The sequence below is a fragment of the Ovis aries genome, chromosome 20 (genome assembly GCF_016772045.2).
Source record: "Ovis aries strain OAR_USU_Benz2616 breed Rambouillet chromosome 20, ARS-UI_Ramb_v3.0, whole genome shotgun sequence".
NCBI lineage: Eukaryota > Metazoa > Chordata > Mammalia > Artiodactyla > Bovidae > Ovis > Ovis aries.
This window is the reverse complement of record NC_056073.1, coordinates 23,882,889-23,895,743: the sequence shown is the minus strand read 5'-3', so window position 1 is coordinate 23,895,743 and position 12,855 is coordinate 23,882,889. Positions and strand designations below refer to the sequence as shown.

The 12,855-nt window shown below is 38.4% G+C and overlaps 1 protein-coding gene across 3 annotated transcripts in view; it reads left to right on the top strand.

The window, feature by feature from the left end:
* Nucleotides 1–12,855, top strand: part of PKHD1 (PKHD1 ciliary IPT domain containing fibrocystin/polyductin) — a 454,852-nt gene that overhangs the window by 284,098 nt on the left and 157,899 nt on the right. For all 3 annotated transcript variants that reach the window (XM_060403704.1, XM_060403705.1, XM_027959080.3), the window contains exon 54: nucleotides 11,414–11,527. In XM_060403704.1, coding sequence (XP_060259687.1) covers nucleotides 11,414–11,527 — 114 coding nt within the window. The remainder of the gene's footprint in view (nucleotides 1–11,413; nucleotides 11,528–12,855) is intronic.

The window sequence follows — 12,855 nt, the reverse complement described above, 5'->3', positions numbered from 1 at the left end:
GAAAATAATGTCTAGAAACAAAAGGAGAGATTTGCAAGAAAGAGGCAGTGGTTAGTAGTATGAGATACAGCAGAAAGAATGAAATCAGGAGAGTAAATTGACCATCTTATTCCGGCCTTTACCTTCATTTTTGTTGTTGTTTAGTCCCTCAGTTGTGTCTGACTCTTTTGCAACCCCACAGACTGTAGCTTGCCAGGCTCCATGGGATTTCCCAGGCAAGAAACCTGCGGCGCATTGCCATTGCCTTCTCCAGGGGATCTGCATAACCCAGGGACTGAACCTGTATCTTCTGCATTGGCAGGCGGATTCTTTATCTGCCGCCAGGGAAGCCCTGTATTTTTTTAACAATGGCTGTCAAATATACTTTTGACGCAAAATGTTACTTTGCATGTTGAACAAAGAAAACCATTTCCTGAAGGAGAATAACTTCTAATAAGTTTAATGCCACTTATCTATTCTTGAACAACTTCATGTTTTGGCTTAAAGTATAGTCTTAAGTACCATCGAACAGATTCAATCTCAGGTTTGAAAATGAGCAGTCGTCTCTATTAAGTGAGGTCATCAAGCTTTTACATGCTTTCAGGAGTAGCAAGCTGTCTATTGGATGATGGAATGAATCACTAGGTTTAAGGAGAAAGTAGATTTACCCGTCGCCATCCCCTTCCTCCAGCCTTCCCTCACTTTCTCTTTCACTGAATGCCCACTCAGTGACAAGCATTCTTCCGCTGACTTGAGTATTCAGCAGTGAGCCAGACAGGTACGATTCCTTCTTGTACTCTTTTGTTGGGGGAAATAGACAATAAAATAGTAAAATAAAAGGGGACATAATTTTAGATGTTAGTGCATGCTCTGAAGGAAACTGAATAGAGAAGTGAACTGAGGAGAGGTGTTGGCACCGTGGATTAGGTAGTCAGTGAACAACTTTCTGAAGAGTCGGTGTGGCTTGAGACCATGGAGACAACAAAGAGCTAAGCTTGCAAAGATTTGAACTAAAAGTTTCAGACAGAAGGAAGACCTGGCGCAGAAGTCCTGAGGCAGAGCTAGGCATGTGCTTTACATAGTCGTGAGGCAGAAAAGCAGTCACTGTAGCTGAGACTAGTGAAGAGCAGGCATGGGTTTCACGGAGTGGGCTGGATTTTCAGCTATGCTGCGTCGCTTCTAAAGCAATAAAGAACACAAGTGAGTTCAAAATCTGCAGATAATTGCTTTTTTCCCCATTGTATTACTCATTTATTTATTTTTTCTAACACTAACAGACATACAGTCGAGAATGAGGCCAATGAGTGAATGCGTAAATCAGTTCTTACAGTGTTTATAGTGAAGTGAAGTAATGCTCAAAATTCTCCAAGCCAGGCTTCAGCAATACGTGAACTGTGAACTTTCAGATGTTCAAGCTGGTTTTAGAAAAGGCAGAGGAACCAGAGATCAAATTGCCAACATCTGCTGGATCATCGAAAAAGCAAGAGAGTTCCAGAAAAACATCTATTTCTGCTTTATTGACTATGCCAAAGCGTTTGACTGTGTGGATCACAATAAACTGTGGAAAATTCTGAAAGAGATGAGAATACCAGACCACCTGACCTGCCTCTTGAGAAACCTATATGCAGGTCAGAAAGCAACAGTTAGAACTGGACATGGAACAACAGACTGGTTCCAAATAGGAAAAGGAGTACATCAAGGTTGTATATTGTCACCCTGCTTATTTAACCTCTGTGCGCAGTACATCATGAGAAACGCTGGGCTGGAAGAAGCACAAGCTGGAATCAAGATTGCCAGGAGAAATATCAATAACCTCAGATATGCAGATGACACCACCCTTATGGCAGAAAGTGAAGAGGAACTAAACAGCCTCTTGATGAAACAGGAGAGTGAAAAAGTTGGCTTAAAGCTCAACATTCAGAAAACGAAGATCATGGCATCTGGTCCCATCACTTCATGGCAAATAGATGGGGAAACAGTGGAAACAGTGGCTTACTTTATTTTTCGGGACTCCAAAATCACTGCAGATGGTGATTGCAGCCATGAAATTGAAAGACACTTACTCCTTGGAAGAAAAGTTATGACCAACCTAGATAGCATATTCAAAAGCAGAGACATTACTTTGCCAACAGAGGTCCGTCTAGTCAAGGCTATGGTTTTTCCAGTGGTCATGTATGGAAATGAGCGCTGAAGAATTGATGCTTTTGAACTGTGGTGCTGGAGAAGATTCTTGAGAGTCCCTTGGACAGCAAGGAGATCCAACCAGTCCATTCTAAAGGAGACCAGTCCTGGGTGTTCATTGGCAGGACTGATGCCGAGGCTGAAACTCCAATACTTTGGCCACCTCATGCGGAGTTGATTCATTGGAAAAGACTCTGATGCTAGGAGGGATTGGGGGCAGGAGGAGAAGGGGACGGCAGAGGATGAGATGGCTGGATGGCATCACCGACTCGATGCACATGAATTTGGGTGAACTCTGGGAATTGGTTATGGATAGGGAGGCCTGGTGTCCTGCGATTCATGGGGTTGCAAAGAGTCAGACACGACTGAGCGACTGAAATGAACTGAACTGAACTGATTTTTATGAATAGATTTTTTTGCTGTGAATGCTTTCCTGTATTTATTTTTAAACCAGGCTCTTTTTTTTTTTTTTTAATACAGCAAATCCCCATTGGCTGTTTATTTTACATATGGTATTGTAAATTTCCCTGTTACTCTCTCCATACATCTCATCCCCTCCCCAAAATAGCTACTTTTTGATAATCTCATGCATATGACTTTAACAAGACAGAAATTAGTTTGGGATCTTCATGAATATGGGAATTCTAGATATCTGGATTATAAATCTAGTTTAGCAACTTGTTACACAACTTCTGGAAAATTCCCCAATAGTGGACTTATAAATATGATATCTTAGACCTCAGAGATTGTGTGAATCATTGTATCAGCATGTAGATAATGGAACTGAGACCCACAGAGATTATTGATTGGTTCCAAGGTCTCATAGCTGGTAAAGAGCAGGACCAGAATTAGAAGTTATTTTAGTTACTTTAAATCTTTGTCCTTCAAGCCTTTGTCCAAGGATTACCTTTACTATGAACATTTTCTGTCTCCATTCAGTAGGTTTTAGTGTATATTTTCTTCTGGTTCATTCTATCATTCATATCATCTTTATTACATTCATTTTTATGTTATGAAATGGTATGTTCTCATGAATGTCTTCTCTGTATTAGATGATAGACTTTACAATATTTTTGTAACCCTTGTACCTAGGACATAGTACCCTTCTGATAATGTACCATATGACTGACTAGTGTATATATAAATTAATGAACACATCTAAGTCTGTCTTTCAGCTTAATACCTTTTTCTTGCAATACATCCAGTCTCCTGACACTTAAATTTCAACATCTGTGAGGATGGACTTGTAGTGTTAATGTATAAATGACTTATGTTTCCCCATCCCCATATGGCAGAAATAAATGGGGGTAAAAACACATTGAAAAAATTGGTGATCTTGTACAAATCTAGAGTATTTTCAATCTTACTCTGTCTAGGAGAGGAAGACTTATAAAAATGCCTGACTCAAAGCCTGTTCAATAAACATTGGTTTGTTGAGTGTTTTAAATGTTTGTATTTCTTTGCCCAGGAATAGCTGTCTGTACGCATCCTTTTCATCACTGTCCTTTTTCAGATGAGACATCATTTCCATGCTCTAACTTGTGTGCTTTGTTATCTTAGATATCCGTGATGTTAACATGTTATTGATCCAAATGTGCAACTCGATGGAAAGTGTTTTAATCTTATGCATACTTTCAAAATTGCAAATGGAAAATTCTCTCGTGATAGTTTGTAGGAGAATTTCAGAGAGGGATACTCAGTAATAATATACGTGTGTCTTTAAAACTTAACAGAAATCTCCTTGATCCCTAAGTAAACAACACATGCCCCACATTTCAGTGTCTCTGAGGACTCTGCAGAACATTGTGCCTGGCCTGTCAGAGCCAGGTCACATGATGCACTGCCTAGTCATTCAGTAATTATGGTAGGAGCTGGGTTTTTAGCCTAAAAGTTGTCACATATTGTTTTGCAGAGCCCATGATGGGTATTTGTCAGCCCTGTCTCACATTTGTAGCCAGGAGCCTAAGGTCATCATTAGCACATGACTTTGATTGTCAGGAAATGAAGTACTACGCGTATGGAAGTTTCATTGCTTCCATGATTGGGAGTTTCTCAATCCTAAAGAAGAAGAAAAATCCATACACAGTTTATTGCCTTCCAAACTGACAGTTCTGTAAGGCTCATTGGATGATTAAGTAATAAGAAGGAGACAAACCAGAGAAAAGTGTAGATTAAAACATATCCTCCAGCTTAAAGCCACAATACCCAGTAGTCAGACTTCTTGAGTTGCCAGAGAGAATCCTCTGATGATGTATATTAAATAAAAAACCCAAGCCAAACAAAAATATATTCTTTCAAGTTTATGATTAAAAATATAATAAATTAGCTACACATTTCATATGTAAATTTAAGGGTACATAGATATCTGTGAAATAGTTTGTAACTTAGCTAATATAGATCATCAGCCAACAAATCAGTTTCTGTCTACACTGATCATTCTCTAATCAAACTACTGGTTAATAAAAAGGTGAAATCAAAATAATGTGGCTTATAAATATTGTACTTATTTAACTACAAGGGCAAAAGCATAAAAGCTCTGTTCTTCATAGGTTCAGCAAGTACTAAACTCCATTTCTGTGAGGTCCTAAGAAGATTGGTAGCCAACAGTTAAATAACACATATTTCAATATCAGATCAAGAATAGAAATATCTGTCTATTTTCAGATGGATATTAGTTCTCTGACAAACATCACATTTTTCTTAAATGTATAGGTTTTTAAGCAAAATCTATCTTGGGTTTGTCTCTACTAGACAGACTTAACAGTAACCATTTTGGTAAATAAATCTTAAACATACGCATTTTTTTGTATGTCAGTTATACCTCATTAAAGCTTTAACAAATTTAGTGGTTTAGAGAAGCAGAAAAAAAAATGTAATTTTAACCAATTTTTATTCTTTTGATGAATAAGTACTTATTGACAAGTATCCTTGAAATATAATCATTTACTGTGTTTAGAATATGACATGTGTACAAAATATAACACATGTACAGAAAAGTTCATAAAATAAACAGCACATAGTTCAACTAAACAGGAATCCATGCTAGTGGGAATGTAATGGGATCTTATGATTGTTTTAATTTGCAAACTGAACTGAACTGAACTAAATGTGATTTGAGCACTTTTGAATTTTTTCTTGTCTATTTGGTATCTTTTTTTGAAGTAGCTACTCTCTTGCCCCTTTTCAAATGATGAATTATCTTTTTTATATTGATTTGTTGAAGTCACTTATATATTTTGAAAAGTACCTTTTGTTAGTTATATGTGTTGCAAATACCTTTGCCTACTCTGTGGCTTGCTTTTGCCGTCTTCTAATGGTGTTTCTAGATAATTGGAAAACCTTTATTTTAATATAGTTCATTTTATAGATCTTTACCTAGATGAACTGTATATTCTGACTGAAATATGGTAGGCAAGCAAATGCTGTATGGTTTTAATCTTTTTAAATTTGCTAAATTTGCTTTAGGGTCATCATATGATCCATATTTGTGAATGTTTTATGGAAGCTTGAAAAGAATATATTTTCTTTATGAGTCTATTTCCCATCTACACCTATGATTTGTTCATTGTATTAGTCAAACCTGTTACATCCTTATTATTTTCTTGTTTATTTTATGAGCAGTTGTGTTTAATTTGACACTGTTATTTTAGGTATATCTACTTTTCCTTATCATTCTTTTCTTTTTTCCTTTTTTTTAAAAAAAAATTTAAATTTATTTTAATTGGAGGCTAATTACTTTACAATATTGTATTGGCTTTGCCATACATCAACATGAATCCGCCATGGGTGTACATGTGTTCCCAATCCTGAACCCCCTCCCACCTCCCTCCCTGTACCATCCCTCTGGGTCGTCCCAGTGCACCAGCCCCAAGCATCCTGTATCATGCATCGAACCTGGACTGGTGATTTGTTTCTTGCATGATAGTATACAAGTTTCAATGCCATTCTCCCAAATCATCCCACCCTTGCCCTCTCCCACAGAGTCCAAAAGACTGTTCTATACATCTGTGTCTCTTTTGCTGTCTCGCATATAGGGTTATCATTACCATCTTTCTAAATTCCTTTTATATGCGTTAGTATACTGTATTGGTGTTTTTCTTTCTGGCTTACTTCACTCTGTATAATCGGCTCCAGTTTCATCCACCTCATTAGAACTGATTTAAATGTATTCTTTTTAATGGCTGAGTAATACTCTATTGTATATATGTACCACAGCTTTCTTTTCCATTCATCTGCTGATAGACATTTGGGTTGCTTCCATGTCCTGGCTATTATAAACAGTGCTGTGATGAACACTGGGGTACATGTGTCTCTTTCAGTTCTGGTTTCCTCAGTGTGTATGCCCAGCAGTGGGATTGCTGGGTCATAAGGCAGTTCTATTTGCAGTTTTTTAAGGAATCTCCACACTGTTCTCCATAGTGGCTGTCCTAGTTTGCATTCCCAGCAACGGCGTAAGAGTGTTCCCTTTTCTCCACACCCTCTCCAGCATTTATTGCTTGTAGATTTTTGGATTGCAGCCATTCTGACTGGTGTGAAATGGTACCTCATTGTGGTTTTGATTTGCATTTCTCTGATAATGAGTGATGTTGAGCATCTTTTCATGTGTTTGTTAGCCATCTGTATGTCTTCTTTGGAGAAATGCCTATTTAGTTCTTTGGCCCATTTTTTGATTGGGTCGCTTATTTTTCTGGAATTGAGCTGCAGCAGTTGCTTGTATATTTTTGAGATTAGTTGTTTGTCAGTTGCTTCATTTGCTATTATTTTCTCCCATTCTGAAGGCTGTCTTTTCACCTTGCTTATAGTTTCCTTTGTTGTGCAGAAGCTTTTAATTTTAATTTAGGTCCCATTTGTTTATTTTTGCTTTTATTTCCAATATTCTGGGAGGTGGGTCTTAGACGATCTTGCTGTGATTTATGTCAGAGAGTGTTTTGCCTATGTTCTCCTCTAGGAGTTTTATAGTTTCTGGTCTTACGTTTAGATCTTTAATCCATTTTGAGTTTGTTTTTGTATATAGTGTTAGAAAGTGTTCTAGTTTCATTCTTCTACAAGTGGTTGACCAGTTTTCCCAACAATGCTTGTTAAAGAGATTGTCTTTTCTCCATTGTGTATATTCTTGCCTCCTTTGTCAATTTTGCTTTATTTACTCTGAAGGTATGATGCTAGGCACATACATACTTAGTATTCTTATGCGTGAACTGAGTCTTTTTTACTGTGGAGTATCTGATTGTTTTCTGCAAGAGGATTGGTTAAAATTACCTAGTTCACTGTTTGGGGGACAAACTATAAGTGAACCCTGCTAGAAAGACACAGCCCTTTCTCTCCGGGAGTGTACTGCAAAGAGGAGGAAGCCTAATAGAAGGCCCTTAGAGTACATTTTTGAAGCATTGAGGGAGAACACGGTATGTGTGGTAGCCCACAGAAGGCCCCTTAACACAGATGTAGTTGATAGGAAGGATCCTAGAGAAGGTTGCCTCTGAGCTTGGTTTGGTCTTGTTCGGGGACTTGGTTAAGATGGCTCAGCTCTTTAGCATGGCAGGGAAACTGACAGGCAGGGGAAGGGAGTAGTTCTAAAGGCATAAATTTGTTTCTAATCATTTGCTATTTCAAACCATTTTCCAATATTTGTAATTATAAATAGATAACACTGCAGAGGAGAACTTTGGGCATTAACCTTTGCCTGTGTTCCATACTATTTCTTGAGGGCAGGTTCCTCAAAGGAGACTTACCGCAGCAAGGGGCCCCGACCTTTTTATGCACAGAAGGGGACATCTAGTTCAAGGTCGTAAGAGGCTTTTAGAAATAAACTACAGTGAAGCCAAGTTTTGAGGGGTGATTAGCAACAGGAGAAGGAAATGTCACCCCACTCCAGTACTCTTGCCTGGAAAATCCCATGGACGGAGGAGCCTGGTGGGCTGCAGTCCATGGGGTCTCTAAGAGTCGGACATGACTGAGCAACTTCACTTTCAGTTTTCACTTTCATGCATTGGAGAAGGAAATGGCAACCCACTCCAGTGTTCTTGCCTGGAGAATCCCAGGGACGGGGGAGCCTGGTGGGCTGCTGTCTATGGGGTCGCACAGAGTCGGACATGGCTGAAGCGACTTAGCAGCAGCAGCAGCAGGAACAGGACAGGATGAGGTAGGCGTATAAAAGCCTGGGGAATCTCACGGACACACAGGAGGGTAGAGGGAGCAGTAAGTGAGTAGTTCAGTGTAAGTTGGCTTAGTCACCAGGTATGGAGAGTCATGCTAAAAGGGTGGACTTTAAGTGTAAACTAGGCTTATAGTTGATTCTACCAAAGAGTTAATAAAATCATATAAGGCCCTTTTCCCTTTTTCTTACCTTTGAAGTTCATGGAATCCATTTGTACCATATTCCTCAAATCATTATAACAGTTATCTTTTATATATCAGAACTTACTTTCCTTCCATCTCCCCAGGTGATTTTAGCATCTGGAACATATTCTGTTTCCCCTCCATTGCCCACCATCATTCTAAATTGTGACAACTTCTCTTTACTTCTTTCGTGTTCCTCCGTGGCCACGTGTTCACTGATGGGACTTTTCAGCCTAAGCCCAGCTCCCTCACTTTTTAGCTGTGTCATCTGTTAAATGCTCCTTAACCTCTCTTTGTTGCCATCTCTTCATGAGAACCTTAGCGATATCCATCACTGGGTTGTGAGAATTCAATGAAATCATCTATGCAAAAACACCTGGCTTGCCTCTGCAGCATGGCAACAACAATTTCCCCTCCATTGTGAGTATCTGCATCCATCAAGGCTGAAAATGCCTTTTGTTACAGTTTAGAGCATCTCTAAGCAGCTTTAGGGAGGAAAATCAGAGAATTGCATGATTCCTAGATCCTTCTCTTAGCTGTGGTTCCTCTCAATTAGGGACAAAGCCCAGGCTGGTGAGTGCACTTCACCTTTCTTTTGCTGGATTTGAGCATACAGTGAGAAGTTTGAACTTTAAGGCTTTTCATAGAACAGCTTCTACACATTCGAGAGATACTGTTTTCATGTTAACATAGCATGTCTTTCCTTCTCTTAGGTTATTCTTGCCTTCTTTCTGCTTGGTCCCTATTCTCCATGTTTCCCTCCCCCCACATCACAATGAAGAATCCAAACTCTGGCCATTTCAGATACTCAAAGATCACGGTAGGCTGACTAATTTTGCCCAGACTTTCTGTGAAAGCTCCGCATGTGCTGCTGTTTTGGGTTGCATAATTGATTTAATCTCTGATTTTAGAGGAACGTTGAACTCTTTTCGTGGGACTCTGCATACATTTCTCTAGGGCAAAAGCTGTCCTACTTTTTTTTTTTTTCTCTCTGGTATCTGTTTAGTACTAGGCCATTTCCCCCCCAAGAATCTAAACTACCCTCCGTGAAATAAATGAAATCACAGTTGGAAAACAGCTTACTGGACAGACTTCAAACCGCCAGATAAGAGCTACACCACACACATTTTCTGAACATTCTCCTCCTCCCCAGCATCCCTTCTTTCTGCTCTAGCACTTCTTTGTTTTGGCTAAGAGGATATACTAGTCACTCAGCTGAGTACCTAGGTGGAACAACCAAGTACTTTACCATCTTATTGAGAAAACAGGCTGTGGGGTCTAATTCTTGCATGCCCATTGTCATACTGTTTGACTCCAGGAAAATTTACCTATCTCTCTGAGTCTTACTTTCAACGGTCGTTTGTAGACCGATGGCTGTGAAGCCTGGACTGTAGAGCTAGGTATGCAGCAAGCTGGCAACTCACACTGAGCTTTTGGCTTCCCAAGTATAGATGGGGTGCCAACTGGGGAACATGATTTTATGCCCCTGAAAGACCACTTAGCCAAAAAACAACCAGGCAATTTTAAGTTTCCATTTACTTCGTATCATATTTGGCAGCCTCATTCTGGGTTTTGTTTTCAGGCATTTCGAAGTGGAAAGACATGTTTGATAACAGATGTGTTTTGTCAGCTTCTTTTATCCAGTTTGGAGATAATCTTCTCATTAGTTGCTTCTTCAAAAATCTAATAAGTGTACTAAGTTGCTTCAGTCATGTCTGACTCTTTGCGACCTTATGGACTCTAGCCTGCCAGGCTCCTCTGTCCATGGGATTTTCCAGGCAAGAATACTATTTCCTTCTTCAGAGGATCTTCCAGACCCAGGGATCAGACCCGCAACTCTTACTTCTGCATTGGCATTAGTAGGCAGGTTCTTGACCACTGTCTCCACCTGGGCTTTATAATGTTTTATATCCTCTAAGATATATTCCTGAAGAAAATAATCTCTGATAGGTTCATACTCAAAAACACAGTTTCAGTAATTTTCCCAAGCAATTCTCTTTCTGTGAAAGTGACCAAACTCTGCAGTTTACATCAACAGGTTAAGGTCAGAAGTAATTCCCAACTGCTCATTGAATATCACAGCCTGAAGATTGTGTCCTTATGCTGCTTAAAGAGTTTAGGCTTAGATAATAACCCATTATTTGTTTCATAAAACACAGCACAAACAGACCATTGTTCAAATTCAGACCATTACTTACTAGTTGGATAAATTTGGATGAATTCCTTAGCCTCTGTTTCTCGTTCTGTGTGAGTATTTAACACTGAAATGAGATCTTACTTATCAGTTGTGTTGTGAAGATTAATTGCTAAAATACATGTAGAGCAATGTGGGGATCCAGCCATAGACAGCGTATCAGTCAGGTTTTGCTGGAATAATGCTGGGTAACAAAGAATCCCCAAGTTTCAGTGGCTCTCAACAACAAATATTGATGCCAGACTCAGTTTGACTTGGTTCAAGCTAAGGGGTTTTGTTTGGGTCTGCTGCATATGTTTCTTCATCCAGACCCTGGGGGCTACTTAAGGAATTCTCCTTTCATGGCAGGAAATGTTATTATAAAAGATCAGATGAAACTTGTCCAGCATTTTGAAGCATCAACTCAGAACTGGCATTACTGTCACTTCTACCCGAATTTCATTGGCCCAAACCAATCATGTGACCAGGCTCACTATTAATAGGTCAGGAAAGTATACTCTGCCTTAAAAAGACTGAATATCTGCTGAGCAGTAATCCAGCCTCCCTCAGACATGTTTACTGCATCTTATTTCTCTACCTTTTCTTATTTCATCTGTGCAACATTGGCTGTTTTCCACCTACTCTATTTTATAGCATCTATTTTGCATTCTCAAAATTACATCACAACTTCCTTCTATCTCCTTAACTTCAAATAAATTTGAATTATGTATTTTCCTTTTTAAACAGGTACTTCAGAAAATCCCTTAGAAAAAGAAAAAAAGCTTCTAATTCACCTTAGAGCTTCAGAGGGAGTCTTTTGTGACCGTTTCAATGGAATTCATATTGATCCAGGAACAGTTGGTAAGAGTATAATGCCACTCTTATTAAAAATGAAACGTATGTATTTTCTGATGGGGAAGTATCATTCATAGAACACCTGCCAAATTCCAGGCACTCATCCAGAGAATTTATATCTATGATTTCATTTAACGGCTCTCCTGTAAGGAGTGTCCATTCTAGAGATATCAAAACTAAGACTCAGAAATGGTAAACAATATGCTGAAACCCATACAGTGTTATGCTGTCAGAACCTTAGATTTTTATCCAGACTGGTCAGACACCAAAGGCTGGACAGTCTGTATTATCAACTTTGAATACTGTGCAGTTATTCATAATATTTTAAAACTGATAGATCTATAGATTACTAAGAAACATTTACTGTTGACAGTTTCTTCATTTGAAACTGCCATAGTACCAAGTCCTATTTTAAAATTCATCTACAGAAGAACAAAGAAACTGGGACTGAGCTTGTATAAGTATGATGTAAGGGCCACACAATAAAGTAGTTTTAAGGGAAAAGTATAAGAGACTTTTTACTGATTTCTGGTATTTTCTTATTTTTTCTGTATGGCAATTCCAGTTTTATAAGATCTCAGTCACTCAGTAAAATGGAAACAATCATGTTAGGATAGCATGAAGTTTGATAACCTAGTTTCATAAAGTATAGCCATTGCCATATAATACTTTGATAGTGCTTTATTGCTTCCAAATGATTTTTCATATGTGCTATTTATTTTATCTTTTTATGAACATGAGGTTAAGGAATATTTTACTTTTTTCCAAGTTGACAGACTAGATGGATCATAACAGGAACACAGACGTTTTTTGTCTGGTAACCACTATGTTCCATGGAGTGCCACCAAAGACGTGGACTAGGCTTGCGTTGAGTATATGAGGGTGTGCAGCTTGATTCCCAGTGTCAGCTGTATTGCCAAACAAGTGTTTTTTGAAAATTTCTCTGATGCGAAATTGAAAAAGGAATGAAATGTTTGTCACTGCATAAGTAAAATTTAAAATAATCTCTACAAGTATTATAATCTTCTTGAAACAAATAAGAAATTGTGTTGTTTTGCAGTAAACCTTTGGTGACTGGGAATGATCAGGAAATCTTTCTGGTAAATTAAAGGAAATAAAATGGTTTATGTTAAAATCTTTGTTGTTGGAAATTCTTCTAAATTACTCCATGTTCCTCTCCTATCTAGCTTTCATAGCTAATAGTGGAAAATATTAATTTTTTGATAATGATGATATTATATTATTGTTATGAAAGACTGATTCCACAACATGTCCTGAAAGTGGGAATATTGTTTTCATTTCCACTAATCCTTATTTTAGTTTTATTCTCTTCT